Source organism: Herpailurus yagouaroundi, unplaced genomic scaffold (assembly GCF_014898765.1).
Source record: "Herpailurus yagouaroundi ecotype Mexico unplaced genomic scaffold, PumYag 29, whole genome shotgun sequence".
NCBI lineage: Eukaryota > Metazoa > Chordata > Mammalia > Carnivora > Felidae > Herpailurus > Herpailurus yagouaroundi.
Window position 1 is genome coordinate 29,547,044 of NW_024412377.1, and position 26,507 is coordinate 29,573,550.

At 37.0% G+C, this 26,507-nt stretch overlaps 1 protein-coding gene across 9 annotated transcripts in view; it reads right to left on the minus strand.

Moving 5' to 3' along the window:
- CPLANE1 (ciliogenesis and planar polarity effector complex subunit 1) overlaps positions 1–26,507 on the minus strand; it is a 127,405-nt gene that overhangs the window by 55,324 nt on the left and 45,574 nt on the right. For all 9 annotated transcript variants that reach the window (XM_040495591.1, XM_040495600.1, XM_040495586.1 and 6 more), the window contains 9 exons: positions 24,974–25,138; positions 19,653–19,791; positions 18,838–18,947; positions 18,521–18,679; positions 18,295–18,403; positions 16,309–16,609; positions 11,781–12,684; positions 820–968; positions 55–221 (listed from right to left, as the gene is read on the minus strand). In XM_040495591.1, coding sequence (XP_040351525.1) covers positions 55–221; positions 820–968; positions 11,781–12,684; positions 16,309–16,609; positions 18,295–18,403; positions 18,521–18,679; positions 18,838–18,947; positions 19,653–19,791; positions 24,974–25,138 — 2,203 coding nt within the window. The remainder of the gene's footprint in view (positions 1–54; positions 222–819; positions 969–11,780; positions 12,685–16,308; positions 16,610–18,294; positions 18,404–18,520; positions 18,680–18,837; positions 18,948–19,652; positions 19,792–24,973; positions 25,139–26,507) is intronic.

A 26,507-nucleotide genomic window follows, 5' to 3' on the forward strand; every position in this document is an offset into this window, starting at 1 on the left:
ATCATTCACCAACTTCAAATTAATAAAGCCAAATAAAAAGATTAATGAACTTACCTTCATGGTCTGATAGCTGTATTTCCATTTCCTCTTGGTTACATGTTTCTACCTCTAAAAGATCCTCATCAATATCTATAAGTTCTTTTTCAGTATCATCAGTAACAGAAATAATCTTATCTTTGGTTTCCTTTGTTTCAGGATTGAATGCTTCAGTTGGTATTCCACTGACAAAAATAAGGCAGCTAAATTATAATTCATTCTTAGAAACAAAAAGCTTCCTTTGAATTGATTCAGTTTACTAAAAAGGAACATTAGGTTTAATATTTATAGTCTTTTGTTTTTTAACCATGTCTGGTACATAGTAGAAGCTCAATAAAAGTTTGTTCAATGAATGACTAAACATCCCCATTTTTATTTACTCAAATAATTGAAATAATTTCAACTTATCTACACTTGCCATTCTCACAAAGGAATCTTCCTGCTATTAAAGGCTCAACCTTGTTATTCAGAGATACACTGCTTCATAGGTAAAAATGGATGAAGTGATTAACTCAGCATCCTCTGACACAGGAAATCAATTAATATAATAAGAGAATCTCTCAGGAGAATTAGCACCTTTCTCAGAAGATGTAAGCTAGATCAACAGGGAAGAAATACATTTTGCAATGAATTAAAAGCACTTCAGAAAATACTCACTTCCTCCTCTATGACTCAAAGAAATGCTCATTCCTTTACCTTTCAAGGGTTCAATTCCTGACTTTAAGCCAAACACCATCGAATAGGTATCATCAACTGAAAAGGAATGTATAATCAAAAACTTACTTCAACATACTTTGATGAGATTTGTTTTGATCATTTCTTTCATCAGTCCCACTTTGAGTGGATACTGCAACAGAACAGCCAGCATCTGTTTTGCAATCACTCACAATGTCAGGTCCACTCTGAGACCGAGAGTAATGATTCTCTAGCACCTAAAAACAAACCATAATTTACAGTACTTAGTATTCACTATTGAATCCCATACTTTTCATTATATTTTTAGATTATTAATATTTTCTACAGCCCTTCTCCTGATTAAATGTCTCATTCATTTATCAAGTATTTACTGCATTTCTACAACTCAATATTTTATGTTGAGGCACTGATCAAGTCTTTATTCTACCTGGAAAAAACAAACCTGACTATCTAAATAGTATTCAAAAGAATTCAGCCTTACAAATTTGTAAGGTATGTTACCAATGTTTTCAAGTCACAAAACAATAACATTAAAAATGTAAAGTTGCGGGGCGCCTGGGTGGCGCAGTCGGTTAAGCGTCCGACTTCAGCCAGGTCACGATCTCGCGGTCCGTGAGTTCGAGCCCCGCGTCAGGCTCTGGGCTGACGGCTCAGAGCCTGGAGCCTGTTTCCGATTCTGTGTCTCCCTCTCTCTCTGCCCCTCCCCCGTTCATGCTCTGTCTCTCTCTGTCCCAAAAAAATAAATAAAAATGTTGAAGAAAAAGGAAAAAAAAATTAATAAAAAAAAAATGTAAAGTTGCTGTGGCGCCTGGATGGCTCAGTCAGTCAAGCATCCAACTTGAGTACAGGTCATGATCTCATGGTTTGTGAGTTCAAGCCCTGCATTGGGCTTTTTGCTGTCAGGACAGAGCCTCCTTCAGGTCCTCTGTCCCATTCTCTCTGTGCCCCTCCCTTGCTTGCTCTTTCTCTCTCTCTCAAAAGAAATAAATAAACTTAAAAAATTTTTTAAATAAAAAAAATGTAAAGTTGCTTTCACTTAATTCTCTTTGCTATAACAAAGGCACTTAGTAATTATTCCAAAATGACACAAAGGGTAAAAATACACAGGATGTATCTCTTTTAAGTCTCTTATTTAGAAATTTGAGTATGCATCACCTAGAAACACAAATTTCAGTGACAACAAATATCACAGTATCTTAAATAAGCTACCTTAGGATAATAGACACTGATCTCAAAAAATGAAAAAAATCTCACAAAAACAAAACACACATACACCCTGCAACCTACAATACACTGTTTTATTTCTGTTTTTGTTTTTATTTCAAGTTTTTATTTAAATTCTAGTTAGTTAACATATAGGGTAATATTAGTTTCAGGAGTAGAATTTAGTGATTCTTCGCTTACATATAACACCCAGTGTTCATCACAAGTACCCTCCATAATACCCTAAACTATTTTAGAATAAAGGCACTTTATTATTTTTTTAATTTTAATTTATTTATTTATAAATAATCTCTATGCCCAACGTGGGGCTTCAACTCACAACCCTGAGATCAAGTGTCACATGCTCTACCACTGAGCCCGCCAGGTGCCCCAGAATGAAGGCACTTTAAAATAGAATATAGAATTAGAAAATGTGGAGGTAAGTCAACCAAGATGGTGACATTCGAGGCCCTTGAATTCTCCTCCTCCCACAGAAACACTAAACGTACAACTACACACAAAGCAATTACCACTGTAAGAAATCTAGAAACTAGCTGACTGATTCCTACATATCAAGCAAATGAGAAAATATCTACACAGAGACACACAGAAAAGGCTGAGACACATTCTAACCAAAAACCCCACCCTTGGCACACCACCCTATAAGCAGGAGGGAACTCCCAACTTTTCTCTGAAGAGTGAGGGTTTGGACCCACACTTAGCACCCTAACTTTTAAGACTCCCACTTGAGGGATGGGCCTCCAAAACACCTAGATCTGAAAGCCAATGAGGCTTACATCCATGAGTCCCACAAGACCACAGCAAACAAAGCAGCAGTTATTAACAGGTGCATGAAAACTCATTGCAGCTATCCCCAAAGGGCTCAGCACAGAGGAGCAGGCAAAAACACCCATCTCATAGTCTTCTCCTGGAAGGTATCCAGCTGCATAGATCTGGGGGCTAGCTACAATACCTCAGAAACAAGAAAGCTGATGGACACCTCCCCTGCCTTCTCTATCTAGCCCATTCCAAGTTACCAGCATATTCCAGGAAGCAGCCTGTACACACATCTGGGTGCCCCAGCTTTTGTAGCTGCTAACTGAAGGACAGGTCCTGAGATCACCCGTCTCTGATAACCAATGGAACTTGCATTTATCAGGCCCACAGGAGTGTAGCAAACAAAGAAGCAGTTCTCAGTGACTGCAGGAGCAGCCCCCTGTAGCTATACACCTGGGTCCAGGAGTTCACAGGGAGCAGGGAAAACATCCTTCTCCCAGTTTCTCCCCAGAAAGGGATTACATACAGACTTTGCCATATGCTGCCTAAGAGTCCAAATTCCAATTAGGCTGTAGCTAGATGCTAAACTAACCCACCCCTTTGGGACACTGATGAGTGGCCATACCCCCAGTCTTGGCATACCCCCAACTACTGGGAGCCACTAAGAACAAAGAAGGAGGCTTAGGCAATCACAAAGGTTTCAGAGCCAATCAAAAGCTCAGACCAAGCTGGTTGATGAGGTTCATCTCCTACACAAGACCACTCTATCCAGACTGGGAGATGTGACTGCTTTATCTCATGTACAGAAACCAACACAGAAAGTCAAGTAAAATGAATGAACAGGACTATGTTCCAAACAAATGAACAAGATAAATCTCTAGAAACAGATGTTAATGAAATGGAAATAATGATATATCCTGATAGAGATTCAAAAGAATGGTCACAGAGGTCAGGGGATAAACAAAGTGAAAACTAAAAGGCAGCCTACAAAATGGGAGAAGATATTTGCAAATGACATACCTGATAAAAGGTTAGTATCCAAAATCTATAAAGAACTTATCAAACTCAACCCCCAAGAAACAAATAATCCAGTTAAGAAATGGGCAAAAGACACAGACATTTTTCCAAGAAGACATCCAGATGGCTAACAGATGCATGGAAAGATGCTCAACATCACTCATCATCAGGGAAATACAAATCAAAACCACAATGAGATACCACCTCATACCTATCAGAATTAACAACACAAGAAACAACAGGTGTTGGCAAGGATGTAGAGAAAGGGGAACGCTCTTGCACTCTTGGTGGGAATGCAAACTGGTGCAGTCACCCCAGAACACAGTATGGAGGTTCCTCAAAAAGTTAAAAATAGAAATATCCTACAATCCAGCAATTGCACTACTAGGTATTTACACAAAGGATACAAAAATACAGATTTGAAGAGGTACATGTACCCTGATGTTTATAGCAGCATTATCAACAATAGCCAAAGTATGGAAAGAGCTCAAATGTCCACCGACTGATGAATGGATAAAGATGATGTGGTACATATATGCAATAGACTATTAGTCATCAAAAGGAATGAAATCTTGCTATTTGCCATGATATGGATGGAGCTAGAGTGTATTGTGCTGGGCAAAATGGGTCAGGAAGAGAAGGCCAAACCTGTGTGATTTCACTCATATGTGGAATTAGAGACAGGACAGATGAACATGTGGGAAGGGGAAAAAAAGAAAGAGAGAGAGAGAGAGGGGGGGAAGCAAACCATGGGAAACTGTGATGGAGGAAGACAGGGTTTAAGGGGGGAGTGGTCGGGGGAACAGGCTGAATGGGTGGTGAGTATTGGAGACGGTACTTGTGTTGAGTGCTCGGTGTTGTATGTAGGTGATGAATCACTAGACTCTGCTCCTGAGAATATTATTACCTTATATGTTGACTAGAACTTAAATAAAACTTTGGAAAAAAATGCATCTTTATGTAAATGATACATAAACAAAGTGAGAATTTCAACAAAGAGATAGAAAATACAAAAAGGGAACAAACAGAAATTACAAAGCTAAAAAATATGATAATAGAACTAAAAAATTCAATGGAAAGGTTCAAAAGCATATTGGATCAAGTGGAAGAAAGGGTCAGAAAAGTAGAAGGCAGGACAGTGGAATTCATCCAATCAGAGGAGCAAAAAGAAAAAAAAATTAAAAGAATGAAGAAAACTTAAGGTATTTATGGGATACCAACAAACAGATCAAGATATCCATTATAGAAGTCCCAAAGGGAGAGGAAAGAGAAAGGAGCAGAAAGCTTATTCAGAGAAATAATAACTGAAAACTTCTCAAATTTGAAGAAAGAAACAGACATCCAGATTTAGGAAGCTCAGGGAGTTCTAAATAACATAAATGCAAAGAAACCTACACTGAGACACATTATAGTTGAATTGTCTAAAGTTAAAGACAAATAAAGAATCTAAAAAAGCAAAAGAAAAACAATTTCTTACATACAAGGAACCCCCTGAATCTATCAGTATATTTTTCAGCAGAAACTTTGCAGACTACAGGAAGTAGCATGATATATACAAAGTGCTGGGAAAAAAACAAACTGCTAACCAAGAATACTCTACCCAGCAAACTAAAAGCAAACTAAAAGAGCTCTCAGACAAGCAAAAACTGAAGGAGTTCATAACCATAGACCAGCCTTACAAGAAATGTTAAAGGAAGTTCTTCAAGCTGAAACAAGAAAACACTAATTTTATATGACAGTATAAAACCCACTGGTAATGGTAAATATATAGTCAAATTCAGAATACCCTAGTGTTGTAATAGTGGTGATAAAAACACTTCTAACTCTAGTATGAAGATTAAAAGACAAAAGTATTAAAAGTGAGAAACATAACTAAAATAATTTGTTAATAAATACACTGTGTAAAAAGATGTAAATTCTGACATCAAAAACATAAAAATGTGGGAGGAAAAGTAGTGTAAAAAAGCACAGCTTTTGTATGCATTAAAAGTTAAGTTGTTATTGGGGCACCTGGGTGACTCAGTCAGTCAACCAACTCAAGCTCTCAAGCAACCTAACTTTATACCTGAAGAAACTAGAAAAAAGAAGAATTAAGTATATAGTTAGTAGAAGAAATGAAATAAAGATCAGAGCAGAAATAAGTGAAATATAGACTAAAAAGACAAGAGAAAAGATGAAAGAAACTAAGAGATGGATTTTGGGAAAAATAAACAAAATAGGCAAGCCTTTAGCCAGACTCAAAAAAAGAAAAAGGAAAGAAAAGAAAAAAAGAGAGGGCTTAAACAAATTAAAAATGAAAGAGGAGACACTACAACCAGATAGTACAAAAATACTAATGATCATAAGAGAGCACTACAAACAATTATAGGCCAACAAATCAGACAACCTATAAGAATTGAATAAATTCCTAGAAACACAAAATCTACTAAGACTAAATCATGAAAAACAGAAAATGTGAACAGACCAATAATGAGTACAGACATTGAATCAGTAATCACAACCTTCTAACAGAAAAAAAAAAAAAAAAAAAACCAGAACCAGATGGCTTCACTGTTGGCAAATTCTACCCAACATTTAAAAAATTATTGCCAATCTTTCTCAAACTCTTCTAATAAACTGAAGAGAGAAAAAACACTCCCAAATTCATTTTATAAGGCCAGTATTAGCCTTATATCAAAGTCAGACGAGGACATTACAAGAAAAGTATAGGCCACTATCTCTAATGAACAACAAAAGCAAAAATACTCAACAAAATATCAGCAAACTGAATTCAACAGTACATTAAAAGGATCATACACCATGATCAACTGGGATTTATTCCAGGGATGAAAAAATGGTTCAATATCTGCAAATCAGTCAATCTGATACACCTCATTCACCAAATGAAAGATTAAAATCATATGATCATCTCAATATTTGCGGAAAAAACATTCTACAGAAATCAGCATCCACTCATGGTAAAAAAAAAAAAAAAAAAAACCTTTCAACAAACTGGGTATAATATGAGAAGCTATAGTTAACATCACATTCAAAATCCAAAAAAAAACCACAAACAGACAAACAAACCTGAAAGTTTCTCTTCTAAGATCAGGAACAAGACAAGGATGCCCAAACTCACCACTTTTATTCAACATAGTACAGGAAGTCCTAGCCAGAACAAGCAATTAGGCAAGAAAAAAAAGAGAGCATCCAAATCAGAAAGGAGGAAGCAAAACTTCCTATTTTTAGACAACATGTTATATACAGAAAATCCTGGGGCACCTGGTTGGCTCAGTCAGTTGAGTGTCCAACTCTTAAATTCAGCTCAGGTCACGACCTCATGGTTCGTGGGTTCAAACCTCCACTATCAGTGTGGAGCCTGCTTGGGAATCTCTCTTTCTCTCTGTCCCTCCCCTGCATGTCCTCTCTCTCTCTCTTTCTCTTTCTCTCTCAATAAAGAAACTTAAAAAAAAAAAGAAAATCCTAAAACCCTACTGAAAAAAAAAAAAGGTTAAAATACATGAATTGCAGGATACAAAATCAATATGAAAATCAGTTGCATTTGGATACACAAACAATGAATTATCAGAAAGAAAACTTAATCAAAATAAAATATCTAGGATTAAATTCAACCAAGGAGGTGAAAGACCTGTACTCTAAAAACTGGAAGACACTGATGAAAGAAACTGAAGACAACACAAATAAGTGGAAAGACATTCTGTGCTCATGGATTACAAGAATTAATATTGTTAAGATGTCTATACTACCCAAAGCAATCTAGAGATTTAGTGCAATCCCTATTAAAACTCCAATGGTATATTATATACACACACATACACACAAAAAACCCCACACAATCCTAAAATTTATATGGAACCACAAAAAAAAAAAAAAAAAAACAAACAAAAAAAAAAACCCCAAAGAAATCTTAAGAAAGAAAAACAAAGCTGGAGGTATCATGCTTCCTGATTTCACACTATATTACCAAACTAATAATCAAACAGTATAGTATTGGCATAAAAACAGACATATGTATCAATGAAACATAATAGAGAATCCAGAAATAAAAACTCATGCATATATGGTCAATTATTTTGACAAAGGAGCTAAGAATATTCAACCAGGGAAGGATAGTCTCTTCAGAAAATAGTGCTGGGAAGACTGGATAACCACATGCAAAAGAATGAAACCAGACCCCTATCTTACACCATACACAAAAATCAACTCGAAAAGAATGAAAAGACTTGAATGTAAGATTTGAAACCATAAAACTCCCAGAAGAAAACAGATGGTAAACTCTTTGAAACTGGTCTTGACAATGATTTTTTTTTTTTTTTTTGGATTTGATACCAAAGCAAAGACAACAAAAGCAAAAATAAACAAGTGGGTCTACATCAAACTGGCGAGCTTCTGCACAGCAAAGGAAACCATCAACAAAATGAAAAGGCAACCTACCGACTGGAAGAAAATATTTGCAAATCATATATCTGATCAGAGGTTAATACCTAAAATATATTTTAAAAGTCCTACAACTCAATAGCAAACAAAAAACAAACAAACAAACAAAAATCTGATTAAAAAATGGGCAGAGGATCTGGGTAAACATTTTTCCAAAGAAGACATACAGATGGCCAACAGGTACATAAGAAGGTACTTAACATCACTAATTATCAAGGAAATGCAAATCAAAACCACAATGAGATATCACCTCACACCAGGTAGAATTGCTATTATCAAAAAGACAAGAAACAAATGCTGGGAAGAATGTAGAGAAAACTGAACCCTTGTACACTGTTGGTGGGGTATGTAAACCAGTACAGCCACAAAGAAAAACACAGTACAGCCTTATGGTGGCTGCTCAAGAAATTAAAATTAGAGGGGCACGTGGGTGGGTCAGTAGGTTAAACATCCAACTTCGGCTCAGGTCATGATCTCACAGTTTGTGAGTTTGAGCACCGCAGGGGCTCTGGGCTGACTGACAGCTCAGAGCCTGGAGCCTGCTTCGAATTCTGTCTCGGTCTCCTTCTCTTTCTGCCTCAACCCTACTCACACTCTGTCTCTCTCTCTTAAAAATAAATAAACATTAAAAAAAATTTTTTAAAAGGGGCACCTGGGTGGCTCAATCAGTTAAGCATCCAACTTTGGCTCAGGTCATGATCTCAACAGTTTGTGAGTTCCAGCCCCACATTGGGCTCTGTGCTGACAGCTCGGAGCCTGGAGCCTGCTTCAGATTCTATGTCTCCCTCTCTCTCTCTGTCCCTCCCCTGATCATGCTCTGTCTCTGTCTCAAAAATAAATAAAACCATTAATTTTTTTTAATTTTTAAAGAAATTAAAATTAGAACTGCCATATGATCATGTAGTGATTGCTTAAGTAAACTTAAAAGAAAAAAAAAAAAAAAAAGACCTGAAAGTCAAAATTACTCCTTAATCCACAAGCTGAAGAATGGACGTAGTTGTGAGCAGGTATGAAAACATTAATTTCACAGTACATCTCCATTGAAGCTTTTGGATGACCAGGTGCATTTTCAGTGAGCAGTAATCTTTTGAAAGAAATCTTTTTTTGTAAGAGGTCTCAACAGTAGGCTTAAAATATTCAGTAAACCATGTTTATAAACAGATGTGCTGTTGTCTAGTGTAACCACCTCCATTATTTTAGCTAGATCTTCCAGATAACTTGCTAGAGCTTCCACATCAGCACTTGCTACTTTACCTTGCACTTCTATGTTCTGAAGATGGCTTCTTTCCCTAAACCTCATGAACCAACCTCTGCTTAGCTTCAAATTTTTCTTCTGCAGCTTCCTTACCTCCCTCAGCTTCATAGAATTGAAGAGAGTCAGGGCCTTGCTCTGGACTAGGCTTTGGCTTAAGGGAATGTTATGGCTGCTCTGATCTTCCATCCAGACTACTAAAACTTTCTCTGCATCAGCAATAAGGTTGTTTCATGTTCTTATCATTCATGTGTTCACTGGACTAGCACTTTTAGTTTCCTCTGGGAACTTTTCCTTTGGAAAAGCTGGATTTGGCTACCTTGCTCAAGAAGTCTAGCTTTTGGCCTATCTCAGCTTTCAACATGCCTTCCTCACTAAGCTTAATCATTTGTAGCTTTTTTTTTTTAAGTTTATTTATTTTAACAGAGAGAAAGCGTGTGCATGCAAGTGGGGGAGGGGCAGAGACAGGGGGAGACAGAGAATCCCAAGCAAACTCCACGCTGTTAGCGCAGAGCTTGATGTAAGGCTTGATCTCACAAACTGTGAGATTGTGACCTGAGCTGCAATAAAAAATCGGACCCTTAACCAATTGAGTCACTCAAGCGCCCCAATCATTTCTAGCTTTTGACTCAAAGTGAGAGTCATGTGATTCTTCCTTTCATTTGAACAGTTAGAGGCCATTGAAGGGTTACTCACTGACCTAATTTCAACCCTGTTTTGTCTCACTTGGAGATCCCAGGAGAGAGAGAGAGAGATGGGGAAACAGCCAGTTGGTGGTAGAGTCAAATCACACATTTATTGATAAAGTTCACCATCTAAAATGGGCATGGTTTGTGGTACTCCAAAGCAATTACCATAGTAACATCAAAGATCATTGGTCAGGGGCGCCTGGGTGACTCAGTCAGTTAAGTGTCTGACTGCGGCTCAGGTCATGATCTCGCGGTCCATGAGCTCGAGCCCCATGTGGGGCTCTGTGCTGACAGCTCAGAGCCTGGAGCCTGTTTCAGATTCTGTGTCTCTCTCTGACCCTCCCCCGTTCATGCTCTGTCTCTGTCTCAAAAATAAATAAACGTTAAAAAAAATTTTTTTTAAAGATCATTGGTCATAAATCACCATAACAAATATGAGGACAATGAAAGAGTTTAAAATATTGCAAGAATTAGCAAAATGTGACACAGAGACATGAAGTGAGCAAATGCTGTTAGAAAATGATGCAGACAGATTTGCTCAATGCTCAATGCCACAAATCTTCAATTTGTAAAAAACATGGTATCTGCAAAGTGCAATAAAGCAAAGTGCAATAAAACTAAGTATGCCTATACAAACTTTCAGTTGTAAGGTAAATAAGGTCTGGGGAGCTAATGCAGTATCATAGTAACTATAGTTCACAACACCACATTATAGAATTTTGCTAAGAGAGTAGAACTTATATGTCAAATTTGCTAAGACAGTAGAACTTATATGCCACACACACACACACACACACACACACACACACACACACACACAAAGTATGTGAGGCGTTGAATGTGTTAACCAGATGAGGGGAATCCTTTTACTATGTATATGCATATTAAATCATCACAATACATACTTTAAATATCTTACAATTTTGCCAATTATACCTCAATAAAACTGAGGGAACAAAACAGGAAAAATTAGAAACTATGGAATCTTCCAAATATTAAAAAAGTCCATTTCCCAACTATAACAACTATAACAAACATAAATTTGTCTTCCAAAAAATTCACCTCTGTAGTTTTTTTCCAGTGCAATAACAATCACTCAATCATATTTACATAAAAATATTTGTCTTCACAAACAGGTTAAAACAGCAGCCTTCCAGTTACCATTGAGTAGAGAAAAGAAAAAATAACTAATAAGCACTAACTTCTCTACTGAAACCTATCTGCCTTCCCCGGTTTGGTTCTCCAACTTCTGGCCAAGACTATAAGAAAAATGATCCCTTAATGTATATGATGAGACTACAGTAATAAAAACTGTGTAGCTGCCTACCCCTTCTTCATCTGAACCAAACCTGAAACTTTAAAGAGAAAGAATATAAATGTTATACCACCTGTAGTATCACTTAAAATTATCTCCTTTTTCCTCCTCCTTTTTTTTATAAACACACATAAAACCTCAAAACCTCAAAGCCTCTTTGAAAACACATTTACCCTAATTATTTTTAAGAATTAAAAGAATCACTTGAAGAAAAAAAATCTGATGATGCAGATTATATAATTAACATTGTCATTAACTTGTTGCTTGGTGATTCTTTAATAGATGGAGAAATATAAAAATAGTTTCAATCTACAATGAGAATTCTCATTTGTATGCAATAAAGAATTCAAGGACTTACCTTAAAAATGGCATTTTTTGCCTTATATGTAGCAAAATAGGGTTGTTCCAAAAGCCACAATGATGTAAGAATGGCAGCTGTAGAGGTCTTTACACGAATGATGGGACTATACTCACAGGATAACTCAGTGAGACTAGGATCACAGAGCAGTCTTCTGTCAGACCACCTTATCATCCATTCCAGCAGCCTTCTTATACTGCCAAATGTGTTATTTAGTACTAAAGGAAGATCTTCTTGAGGGTTAATATCACTGCATTGAACTGCTTTGAAAATACATCTTCTAGTTTTGTCGGTCTTGGGAGTCCAAAACATATGGTTCGACAATCTCTGGACTAAAGGTTTCCCTGAACTGTCATCTTGTGTTCTGTAAACTGACTTTTGTTTTAAACCGAACAATCCACTTGTCACTTCAATTTTATTGACTTCATTCAAAGGGTTCTCTAAAAATGACCTGATTCCTTGATCCAGTACTGAAGCTGAAAGTGCTTGGTTTTCTGGCTTTTCAGACTCATATAACTCAGGAGCAACAACAAAACAAGAGCCAGCTCTAAACACATTTTGGCTTTTGGTTTTGCTTCGACGTCGTTTTAATGTTGTATGTACATCAAAAAGTAAAGAATTAAGTTCATATTCTCTAAGATGTCCAGAAAAACTGGTTAGAAATGGAATGCCAGGATCCTTAGAATCAAGTAGGTCTCTTTCAAGAACATAACTCAAGAAGAGATCAAGGAATTTAATATATTCATCATCATCACGTTCAAATTCCCAAACACCTATTACAGGCAGTGCATTTTGTAATAGCTTTTCATGATCTTTTCTTTCAAGATTTTCTTTCTGATTACATATCTTCTTTTTTTCCTTGGGCTTACCAATCAATTTTAATTCCATGTGATTTGGGGCATTTCTACAGCAAAACAAAATTGAAAAAGACAAAATTAAAGATTATTTAATAGCAAAAACGGATGTTAGAATTGACAATGAAAATTCTCTCCGTGACTGAATTATATATATATACTTTTAATGCCTCAATTACGTATCTTTCAAATGAGGGGTTAGATTAAATGATCTCTAAGTGTTGACTAGAGCTGAACATTCTTAGTGAAAAAATAAAACAAAATATCAAAAGGGGAAATTTGAGTTAAAAAAGACTGAAATGTGTTCACAGAAATTTCACTTTTAAAAACATGAATTTTTGAAAAAAACTAAAAGGTCCTCTAACAAGTGAGAATTTAGGAATACAAAGTCAACAGAAATCACAAGCCACCAACATACATCCTAATTTATGGTTTCTTGTTTTTTGCATCTGCACCTTTCAGCTCCCCCTGTACAAGGTACAACAAGCAGGAATGCCTTCAAGACTCTTTACTACACAAGAGTGGGGCATTTTTTCTAAACTTTCTACTGCTATTAAACCTGCTAGGCGAACATTTTAACTGCCAATCATAATTACTTTTATTTTTTTAATTTTATTTTTAATTTTTTAAAATTTACATCCAAATTAGTTGGCATATAGTGAAATAATGATTTCAGGAGTATATTCCTTAATGCCCCTTACCCATTTAGCCCATCCCCTCTCCCACAACCCCTCCAGCAACCCTCAGTTTGTTCCCCATACTGATGAATCTCTTCTGTTTTGTCCCTCTCCGTTTTTATAATATTTTTATTTCCCTTCCTTTATGTTCATCTGTTTTGTCTCTTAAAGTCCTCATATGAGTGAAGTCATATGATACTCGTCTTTCTCTAATTTCACTTAGCATAATACCCTCTAGTTCCATCCACGTAGTTGCAAATGGCAAGATTTCATTCTTTTTGATTGCCGAGTAATACTCCATTGTGTATGTGTGTGTGTGTGTGTGTATATATATATGTATATACATATATACGTGTGTGTGTATATATATGTGTGTGTATATACATATACGTATATACATACACACACACACACACACACACACACACATTTTCTTTATCCATTCATCCATCAAGGGACATCTGGGCTCTTTCCATACTTTGGCTATTGTTGACAGTGCTGCTATAAACATTGGGGTGCATGTGTCCCTTTGAAACAGCACACCTATATCCCTTGGATAAATGCCTAATAGTGCAAATGCTGGGTCGTAGGGTAGTTCTCTTTTTAGTTTTTTGAGGAACCTCCATACTTTTTTCCAGAGTGGCTGCACCAGCTTACATTGCCACCAACAAACGCAAAAAGAGATCCTTTTTCTCTGTATCCTCACCAACATCTGTTGTTGCCTGAGTTGTTAATGTTAGCCATTCTGACAGGTGTAAGGTGGTATCTCATGGTGGTTTTGATTTGTATTTTCCTGATGATGAGTGATATTGAGCATTTTTCATGTGTCAGTTGGCCATCTGGATGCCTTCCTTGGAGAAGTGTCTATTCATGTCTTTCATCCATTTCTTCACTGGATTATCTGTTTTTTGGGTGTGGAGTTTGATAAGTTCTTTATAGATTTTGGATACTAAGCCTTTATCTGATATGTCATTTGCAAATATTTTCTCCCATTCTGTCGGTTGTCTTTTAGTTTTGCTGATTGTTTCCTTCGCTGTGCAGAAGCTTTTTATTTTGATGAGGTCCCAGCAGTTCATTTTTGTTTTTGTTTCCCTTGCCTCTGGAGATGTGTTGAGTAAGAAGTTGCGGGCAAGATCAAAGAGGTTTTTGCCTGCTTTCTCCTCGAGGGTTTTGATGGCTTCCTGTCTCACACTGAGGTCTTTCATCCATTTTGAGTTTATTTTTATGTATGGTATAAGAAAGTGGTCCGGGTTCATTCTTCTGCATGTCGCTGTCCAGTTTCCCAGTACCACTTGCTGAAGAGACTGTCTTCACTCCACTGGATATTCTTCCCTGCTTTGACAAAGATTAGTTGGCTATACATTTGTGGGTCTATTTCTGGGTTCTCTATTCTGTTCCACTGATCTGAGTGTCTGTTCTCGTGCCAGTACCATACTGTCTTGATGATTACAGCTTTGTAGTATAGCTTGAAGTCTGGGATTGTGATGCCTCCTGCTTTGGTTTTCTTTTTCAAGATTGCTTTGGCTATTCAGGGTCTCTTCTAGTTCCATACAAATTTTAGAATTATTTGTTCTAGCTCTGGGAAGAATACTGGTGTTACTTTGATAGGGATTGCATTGAATATGTATATTGCTTTGGGTAGTATCGACATTTTAACAATATTTGTTCTTCCCATCCAGGAGCATGGAATCTTTTTCCATTTTTTTGTGTCTTCTTCAATTTTATTTCATAAGCTTTCTATAGTTTTCAGTGTATAGATTTTTCACCTCTTTGGTTAGATTTATTCCTAGGTATTTTATGGTTTTTTGTACAACTGTAAATGGGATTGATTCCTTGATTTCTCTTTCTGTTGCTTCATTGCTGGTGTATAGGAATGCAACCGATTTCTGTGCATTGATTTTGTATCCTGCAACTTTGCTGAATTCATAAATCAGTTCTGGCAGTTTTTTGGTGGAATCTTTTGGGTTTTCCATATAGAGTATCATGTCATCTGCAAAGAGTGAAAGTTTGACCTCCTCCTGGCCGATTTGGATGCCTTTTATTTCTTTGTGTTGTCTGATTGCAGAGGCTAAGACTTCCAATACTATGTTGAGTAACAGTGGTGAGAGTGGACATCCCTGTCTTGTTCCTGACCTTAGGGGAATGAATGCTCTCAGTTTTTCCCCATTGAAGATGATATTAGCATTGGGTCACAATTACTTTTAAATGTTTCCTTTAACCATGGTCCTTAGGGAAGAACAGATTCCTAGTTCCCCCAATAAGGGAAAGAAAGGGCTCGTGTTAGGCACCTGGGCTGGAGGTCTATGTCTCTTATTAAGAAGGCACAACAAGCAGCCGCCATTGTATTCCTGTGCTAACACTGAAATCGTCTGGTGAAACAAGCACACCGTTTCTAATACTATGAGGCATGGTTTAAGCAGATGCTTATATTTGAAGTCGATAAAGTTATTTCATTTAAACAAGATTATGGCTGATTACTTAGTCTTTCAGTCATGGGAAGGATAAACTTAATTGCAGATAATGGAATTATAAAGAAAAAATCTAGCTAGACTAATAGAGGTTTAAATAATAAGAATTTCTCAACAATTTATAGACAAGTTTCAAAGATGAACGTGCAATTTCTTTCCGTGGAATCCCTTAAAAATAATATAGCTAACCCAATAATCTTAAACTATTTAAATCTGAAGATTACTAAAAACAGTAAAAGCCTACCAGTGAACTCTATAATTTCATCTACTTACCTGATTTTATACTATCAGGTAGCAAAATTATTTCATATCTCAATAATATTTTAAATAAATTTTCAAATATATAGTTTCATTTTACACTCCTAATATTCTTGTGAGTAAAGGAGGGTAGCACTTATCATTCATATTGTTAACACTGCAATCAGTGAGGTTTCTGGGACAAGAAATCAACTCATCTGTTGCGTGAAATGCTGAAAATATTTTTTTCCAAAGGAAGTGTATGCTTACTATTAAGAGATCTCAACTGTACCTTTCAGAGAAATGTATCCTACTTTTTTCTTCAACTGACAATGCTTCAGAGAAGGTATCTGCTGTATCTGCATCACTGTGGACTAGAGAATTCCCCAGTTCTGTGAGTGTGCTCCTGCTCAAACTAGTTCCTAGGGAAAACCTATCAAAACCCAGAACCTCAGCTGGTTTTTCTTCTTCAATTGGTTCCCAGATATTCATTTCAAAAGAACCTATATTTCTTTGCACACGTTTTAGGGCTTTCATTCTCACTTTATGAATAGAATGCATAATAACAGACATCATTTCCTCAGTTTGGGGACCTATAAAGGAAAAAACAAAAAGCCTTATTACAACACATTAAAATGTTTCAACTCAAGACACAAAGGGATCTGGGGCACCTGGGTGGCTCAGTCGGTTAAGTGTCTCTTAGTTTTGGCTCAGGTCATGATCTCATTGTTCATGAGTTCCATGAGTTCGAGCCTCTCATCCAGCTCTGTGCTGCTGGCATGGAACCTGCTTGAGATTCCCCTCCCCTTCTCTCTCTGTGCCCCTCCCCCACTCACTCTCTCTGTCTCTCTCTCAAAATAAATTTTAAAACATTTTTAAAAAATTTTAAAAAGACAGAAGGGGACCCAATTCCAGTCCCTCCTGGGAACATGTAATCCAACTGATGACTAAGACTCATTTCCACATTCTTACAGAGCATGCTTTGTATTTGTCAGAAAGCTATGGTGCATATTTTAAGGTAGAATTGCAGAAGTTAGAGAAGGTCCATTAAAGAACAATAAAAGGGACAGAGCCCAGACTCCATAAAAACATGTGCTCTGGAAAGCAAAAAATTAAGAAGTAACTTAACTATTTAAAAAATCAGACACAGGGGCGCCTGGGTGGCGCAGTCGGTTAAGCGTCCGACTTCAGCCAGGTCACGATCTCGCGGTCCGGGAGTTCGAGCCCCGCATCAGGCTCTGGGCTGATGGCTCAGAGCCTGGAGCCTGTTTCCGATTCTGTGTCTCCCTCTCTCTCTGCCCCTCCCCCGTTCATGCTCTGTCTCTCTCTGTCCCCAAAATAGATAAACGTTGAAAAAAAAAATTTTTTTTAAATAAAAAAATAAAAAATCAGACAGATAATTATAAAAAGAATCACTACTATTTTTTCATTCCCAAGAGTGGTGAATAAGAGAAAATGAGTACAATTTTAGTCAAAGAAACAAGGACAACTTTTTCACTTCAAATAGTGGGAAATAGGAATGTAAGTTTTTCAAGGCTGCCTACAGAAAAAAGTTTAAACATTATTATACATTAACATATATATAAAATGTATACACTATACATTTTAGAGAATGTCAAAAAAGTCTTAAGAAAAATATAAACCAAAAATATATTAATGCAATAATGTATGATCATAGGACATAACTAGACTTAAATACTAGATTAAGTTATAAAAAAAAAAGGTAATTTGAATTCTTTAAAAATTTCCACATTATGAATGTAGTTAATGTCACTGAATTGTACACTTAAAATATTAAATTTTATATTATGTATGTTTTAACCACAATAAAAAAAATTTTCCACAAGGGCATGTTGAATGTATAGGGTAAAATTAGAAGGAAGAAGAATACTAGTTTTCAACAAAATATCTGCCTTACGCAAAGCACTGTATGCTTATTTTATATATTTTACCTTATTTAACCCTCTTTTAATACACATCCATAAAGTAGGTAATAATACACCCATTTTACATATAAAGAAATGGAGCTCAGAGAGACTGGGCAACTTGCCTATAGTCACACAGTCATTAACTGACAGAGCCATGACATGAAGTCATCTTTATCTGGTTCCAAAGCAAAACTGGTGCTTCAGTAATAGAGGAGTGCTTCTTTCTGCCTTCTTACAGTATCTTCAAGGAAAGGAGAACTGCATAAAAACATAAGCACTAGAAACTACATGCTTTCCGAGGAATCTTCAGCAATTTATCTACCAGATATCTAAGAAATGACAAATACTACCTTTCACAACACAGTGTCTGAGTCTCTGTTGAAGACAGTGATATTTTTCTCTTAAAGGAACCCTTATGTCCTCAGGATTGGGAAATGCTTTCACAAAAATTTCTGCTACCTTCAGAAAAATTAAAAAAAGAGTTTCATGAGCAACATCATTTTTAATTAAAATAAAGTAAAAATCCTTTAATGTCTCTGATTTTCATTTAGTTTTTTTCACCTACATTCACATTACCTTTCTGATTGGTGGCAGTTCTCCAATAAGGCTCAAAATTAGATCCTGAATAAGTTCTTCAATATTAGAAAACCGACAAAAGGGCAGCATTCTGTGTGCCCACTCCACTGCACTGAGACCGTGCTCAACCATACAAGAATCAAACTCCACTTCGACGTCCTAAATGGGTATTGAGAAATACATTTCCTTTTCACTTTAGATGGATAGATCAGGATGAGTTCAAAAGAAAGTTTGTCAGAAAACAATAAAACCTTCTATCAAGCAGTAATTCCCAAGTAATGTTTGTTCATTTTTCTTATTCTTGTGTAGGTAAATACCTTTTTCCCCTCCACATTTTCTCTTGCTTTCTGATATTGCCTGCAACTATAGGATAACTTATCACGAACATGTAGCATCCAACACAAAGCACAAAGTTCTCTGAAGCAACCTAAACCAGGGATACAAATATAAAAGATTGGATTAGTATGTACATTACTATTATAACAACTTCACCTCTGCTGGGTATTTTTTTTTCCAAAACCAATGTCTTTATTTTGTTGATTATGAAACAAACATATGCTCATTGCCAACACCTTAAATAAAAGTCATGGAAATCCTTTCATAATTTTTATACACATTATTCTAGAGCATTTCACGCATGTCAGTTGCATGAAAATATTGAAAACAGTTTTAGAATAAATAACTTACTCTATTTACTAGAGTAAATAAATTACTCTAGTAGTTTACTTGCTTTAAACTTCATAGTATATTGTAGATAATGTTCGAAGCCAACACACATAGCTCTACTTAATACTGTATAGCTCATTTATTTGGAAAATCATTTATGATAGGCATTTAAGTTTAAAATTTTTTAATATTAGAAACATACTTTCCATTATTGAACAATGTTTTTATTAAAAGCAATACAAGTACACAAATATATATATAATTATACTATGCACGCTGTTTTGAAACTAGCTCTTCTTTTCACTTAATGTATCCTGGATACATTTCCACGGTGGTTACACACACATATCTTTTCATTGCCAGCATAATATTCCACTGTATAGAAACTTCACCAAATCAACTGCAAATTACATCATTATCAATATTTAGGCCTAATTTCTAAGCAAGCAGTTCATTTTGGACAAACCTATTGCTTTAACGGAAACTTCATCAAGCTTGCTGTCTCCAGCTGCTCCAGGTCGAAAGAATGCTACACCTCCTTTACAATAATTAAGTAATGACTCAGGGAAAGGACTCAATGAAGGAAGGGAACCTTTCATTCGAATCTGAAAGAATGATAGAATATGTTAATTATCAGTCATCTAAATCTATTTTTAAGGAAACTATAAAGCAACAAACAAGACAGGTAACATAAACCATAGAGAATGAAAAATACAGCATGGTTCTTATACTGTGTAAGAAAGTATCTCTGAAATGAACTATCCTTTCAGAAACTTGGCTCATATATTTAAATGTTTATTTATTTTGAGAGAGAGAGAGAGAAAAAAAAATGTGCACGGGGAAGGATACAGAGAGAGAGAGAGAGAATCCAAAGCAGGTTCCGCACTGTCAGCTCACGGCCTGATGGCGGGGTTCAGTCTCACAAACCCTGAGATCATGACGTGAGCCAAAATCAAGAGTCGAATACTTAACTGACTGAGCCACCCAGGTGCCCCACTCACAAATTTAATTCAAGAAATTCACTAAGTTAGAACACAAAAGAGAAAAGAAGGTTGTAGGCAATTTTTTCTGTCACTCAGTTTTGCCTATATAGAACTTGATGCTATTTGTCCTTTCCCCAAAGGCATAATAAAGAAATTTAAGCATCTCTCATTCAAAATAAAACTATGTGCAGTACCTAAAAATAAATATGAGAAAAGGTATATCTACCTACATAACTTTTTTTTTTGAGAGAGTGTGTGTGAGGGGGAAGAGGGGCAGAGGGAGAGAGAAAGAGAATTTTTTTTTTTTTACTTTATTTATTTATTTATTTACATCCAAGTTAGTTAGTATATAGTGCAACAATGATTTCAGGAGTAGATTCCTTAATGCCCCTTACCCATTTAGCCCAACCCCCCACAACCCCTCCAGTAACCCTCTGTTTGTTCTCCACCTTTAAGAGTCTCTTCTGTTTTGCCCCCCTCCCTGTTTTTATATTATTTTTGCTTCCCTTCCATTATGTTCATCTGTTCTTTGTCTTAATGTCCTCATATGAGTGAAGTTATATGATATTTGTCTTTCTCTGACTAATTTTGCTTAGCATAATACCCTTTAGTTCCATCCACGTAGTTGCAAATGGCAAGATTTTGTTCTTTTTGATTGCCAAGTAATACTCCATTGTGTATATATACCACATCTTCTTTATCTGTTCATCCGTTGATGGACATTTGTGCTCTTTCCATACTTTGGCTATTGTTGATAGTGCTGCTATAAACATTGGGGTACATATGTGCCCTCAAAACAGCATACCTGTATCCCTTGAATAAATAACCTAGTAGTGCAATTGCTGGGTCATAGGGTAGTTCTACTTTTAATTTGAGAAAGAGAATCTTAATCAGGCTCCACGCTCAGCATACAGCCCAACGTGGGGCTCTATCCTACAACCCTGGGATCATGATCTGAGCTGAAATCAAGAATTGGAGTCTCAACCAACTGAGCCACCCAGTTGCCCCTACCTACATAACTTTTTCTAAGAAAATGTGAACCTGATCAAGCCTCTGTATCTCAATGAATATAGTTTAATTACCAGTTCACAGGAAATAAAAGGAAAGAGGAACAAGTCAAATGACACTAAATGAATAAACTATCAAACAAATGCAGAATACGGTACAGAACAAATGACCAAGTTTCTCTACAAACCAAGAAAAGAAAAAGAAATTAAAGGAAACTGCTATAGAATAAAAAAAAAGGAATCTAAGGGACATACACCCAAAAATGAAAGGATTAGTGGCAGGCTTGTAATCTATTTTCTCCCTCTTCTATTCATTTCTATAAAGACAGGATCTTGTCAAATCCCCTTGTAAGCATTCTAATGACAGACTTCTTGTCAAACAATGGTATTTACTAGATGTACAGAGCCTAGCTAGGTTGGTTATTATAAATAAATCTATAATGCATGGATTTATGGAGTATGGCTCATTGGAAAATGTCACACAAGCTATATAATTAAAGAGATATAAAAAGGACATATTCAATAAGTGATATAGTTCTCTTTTGTGTCATGATGTTAAACAGAGGCCAGGTCACATCCTTCCACAGCAAGAAAAATCTTGGGAGCAATGTAAGTCCAGGTTTCACCTGTGTCTTTTAGTTACCTATATCCTTGAAATTATTGGTATAAAGTTTGATCCTGGGTTAAGTCTTGATTCTTATGTGTCAGACTTGAAAATATAGTCCTTCCTATTATCTCATAATCAAACATGGGTTAACTTCAGTTGGACCTTGATTTCAAAAATCTATAAAAAAGACATTTTCAAAATAATCAGAGTAATTTTATTATGGACCAGGTATTGGAATTAATAAAGAGTTATTTTTCACTTTGGTATAATGGTATGATGGTTTTAAAATATGTCCACAAATTCTTAACAATTCATTCCTTCAAAGGTACAGCCTAACTTCCCTCACCTTGAGGGTAGACCCTACTAGACCAACTAGTTTCTTTTTTTTATTGTTTTTTTTATTTATTTTTGAGAGAGAGAGAGATCACGAGCATGAGCGGGGGAGGGGAAGAGAGAGGGAGACACAGAATGCAAAATAGGCTCCAGGCTCTGAGTTGTCAGCACAGAGCCTGACGCAGGGCTCGAACCCACGAACTGCGAGATCATGACCTGAGCCAAAGTCGGACGCTAAACCAACTGAGCCACCCAGGTGCCCCTAGACCAGCTAGTTTCTAATGAACAGAATACAGAAGTGATTGTATGGGATTTCTGGGATTAAATCACAACGGCACTGTAGCTTCCACCTTACTGTCTTTTGGATCACTTCCTCAGGGGGACGCCTCTGGCCAACAACCAGCACCAACTTCTTAGCCATGTGCACAAGCCATCTTGTAATCAGATGTCTGGCCCCTATCAATTGTTCAGATTCCTGCAGCTCCAGGTCACATTTTAGTATGAACTTCATGAGAACCATGATTTTTTGCTTCCATGAATAAAGACCTTATAATTTTGGTAGCAACAAGTGTTCCGCCATTCCCACCAATTAGAAAACATTAATTTACTACAACTAAATCTGTAGTTAAATTATATGCCCAATAAAGTCTAAATGAAAAAGGCAGAGAAAACAGCAATACAGGAGAATATAGAAGTATATACACTTATATATTGTACATACTTCTATAAGAATGGATCTCCACATCTTTGGCACCTCTCCCAATATCAATAAATACACAGGCTAACAATAAAACTATCAGATGTATTTTAGGAAGACTGAATTAGAGGGAATTTACAGGTCACTTGTGTGTATAGCTGAGGGGTTGACAAGCTTTAAAGGTAAGCCGCAAGACAAAGAGGGCACTGGACAGTCAGAGTGGCAATGACTATACACCCAAAGGCCCTAGTCTGCAGCCTGTTACTCCTTTGAGGAATGTCTTTAGCTGTGTTGATAATTTTAAGAGAATCTGCACAGTCTTTATGCTAGCTGCATTAATTAAAGCTAGATTAAATGAGATGACTGTTGGGATTTAGTACATAAGGTAAAACCTCAATGGAAACCTAATTACAACTTTATTGTAGAAAACTGTTTACTTAAATAATTTTTAAAATGACGTTTCCTGGGGCGCCTGGGTGGCGCAGTCGGTTAAGCGTCCGACTTCAGCCAGGTCACCATCTCGCGGTCCGTGGGTTCGAGCCCCGCGTCGGGCTCTGGGCTGATGGCTCAGAGCCTGGAGCCTGTTTCCGATTCTGTGTCTCCCTCTCTCTCTGCCCCTCCCCCGTTCATGCTCTGTCTCTCTCTGTCCCAAAAATAAATAAAAACGTTGAAAAAAAATTTTTTTAAAAATAAAATGACGTTTCCTATAACAAATAATCAGGCTCAGCAGACCTTGAAACTATTAAAACCAATCTTTCAATAATACAGGAAAACTCTTTGCCATAGTTTAAAAACAACTTTGGGGGGGGCGCCTGGGTGGCGCAGTCGGTTAAGCGTCCGACTTCAGCCAGGTCACGACCTCGCCGTCCGTGGGTTCGAGCCCCGCGTCGGGCTCTGGGCCGATGGCTCAGAGCCTGGAGCCTGTTTCCGATTCTGTGTCTCCCTCTCTCTCTGCCCCTCCCCCGTTCATGCTCCGTCTCTCTCTGTCCCAAAAATAAATAAACGTTGAAAAAAAAAATTAAAAAAAATAAAATAAAAACAACTTTGGGATAACAAGATACAGAATGGGTACAGTTTCATCTTACATTTTTTTTTTAATTTTTTTTTCAACGTTTATTTATTTTTGGGACAGAGAGAGACGGAGCATGAACGGGGGAGGGGCAGAGAGAGAGGGAGACACAGAATCGGAAACAGGCTCCAGGCTCTGAGCCATCGGCCCAGAGCCCGACGCGGGGCTCGAACCCACGGACGGCGAGATCGTGACCTGGCTGAAGTCGGACGCTTAACCGACTGCGCCACCCAGGCGCCCCTCATCTTACATTTTTATAGTAGCTGTATGCAAATTTCACAAATCGTTCTCTCTAAAAAAAGTCTAATTTTCAAAAACAACTTGGTAACTTCTCAAAGTCTAAAGTTTCCTACCAAAAATAGTAAATTCTTGTTTTAAACATAATCAAGGGCCAAATTAAAGACATTTAGGGCTAATAATATTTAGTTCCACATTTCACAGAGACAGACAACTGGCCTACAAAGGATGTGCAGCTGGAGAAGGGACATACCAACAAATGTCCCATCTGTTGATCAGGTAAGGACACAACTACGACTTAGCTGAAGTCAGTGTGGAAGGGGATGATGGCCCCAGAATCACACTGAATTGCACATCTCAGAAGATAGCAAGGGAGAGACTCCAACTGGTGGAGAGTACTGAAAGAAAACACACAGCCAAGAACCAACTCTAACCTCCCAGGGCTTGACCCCACATTAGTCCCCACAGAACACAGTAGATAGTATTTCAGAGCGAAGTCGGGGAAAACCCTGAACTGAGCTTACATCTTCAATGATGGTGGGACAAAGAAAAAAAGTAACTGAAACTACCTACATATAACTACCAGTTATATATAACTTACTATATTTTACTTTGTATTGTCAGACAGGATGGGACTAACAAAGAGACTCAGTTCAGAGTCCTTATCTTTCAGCAGAAAAAATTTAGTCTGGCTAGGTTGCTTATTATAAACAAACCTGAAATCTATTGATTCATAGTATAGGATTCCTTGGGAAAATGTCATGATTATAAATATTTGGAGATATTAATAAATATTAGTATATTTAAATAGTTTAACATAGCATAGCACATAAATGACTAAGACATCTCCACACCTTCTGCATGATTTTTCTTGCCCATCTCAACTGCAAGATGTACCACTGTGCTACCGGAAAAGAACAGCGAGCTGCCCGGAAAAGCAAGAGAACACGCTGAAGGATTCCAGACACCTTTTGGCGATTATCCTTTTCAGCTTTTAAAAGAAGATCATCACCATCTTCCTAAAGAAAATAAAACAATCGATTCTTAGTAGATAGTAATATGAAAATTTTAAATGTTACAGTGAAAATAAAAATAGTGCTTCTCAAACTAGAATGTTCCTAGGGATTTATAAAGGATATTTTGAGGGATGGCCTCATAGATTTCAACTATAGCTATTTCTAGTGTCAATCTCTCATCTCAAATAATGTAAAGGGCTAAAGTGACCCTAAGCCTAAGTCTTCCCCTACAAGCAGTTAAAGCCCACCACTCCAGACTCCATTGGTAGAATGTTATAAAGAGGGCTCCTTTTAAGGAGAATGCCTTTTCCCTTCTATGCCTGGAAAAATCCTTATATTTCAATGTCGGCCCCTCTGTGAAGCTCTCCTGTTGTGTGTGACTATGGCACTTTGCTCAGACATCCATGACAATTTTCACTAAATTATTCTGTACTGATTCATGTATGTTTCCCACCATACTGAGATCTACTCAAAAGCAAAGACCTTGTCATCTATCTTTGTATTAACATAATGCATAAAGTCCAGCATGTAGTAGGATCCAACAAACGTTTGCTGAATAAACACTAACAAGCCAGTAGCTAAAAATTAGATTCTAGAGAATGAGACAGTATCTAAACATTTGCTTGCCCATCATCCTACCACAGTTACTTCTTCACAGTACTCAATTTTTAATGGAGTATCTGCCCTTCCCCTACATAGCCCATACGATTCAGTGAGAGCTGATACTTCCCCAGCTCTCAGGGGAAGGCCCTAAGGGGCTATAAAATGTACTTTGCATTATCCCTAGCCAAGAGTGACTCCCAGTACCCTTGCCTGGAATGCTGGAGAAGAAATACTTGTACTGTTTTTGTTTTTCCCCTTCTCTCTCCCTCTGGACATGGACAAGGTATCCTTAGAAGCTGCTGGCAGCCATTCTGCTCCCACAAAGAGAGATGGACTTAAGTTGAAACTGCCACCTTAGAAAATAAACTAGAGAGAAAGAGCTCAAGTCTGTGGTAGCATAACTGAGTCAAAAGGCTACCCTACTTAACTGGGCTTCTTAATTATGCCAGCCAACTTACCAAGTTTTCTATTATACCCAATCCAAAGGGTCCTAATTGATATAGAGCGATACTTGGGAGAAATCCTACCACTGATGATTATTTTAATAAAAACAAAATAATAAAATGAATCATTACTAAGGATAGTAACCACTCAAACTAATATCAGCATAGGCTATTCCAAAAATAGCTTAAATGGTATTCCTAATTTCTAAACCAATGTGTTGAAGACTCAGATGTGACAGAAAAGAGAATTATTAAGAAATACAATGGACTAGGGGCGCCTGGGTGGCGCAGTCGGTTAAGCGTCCGACTTCAGCCAGGTCACGATC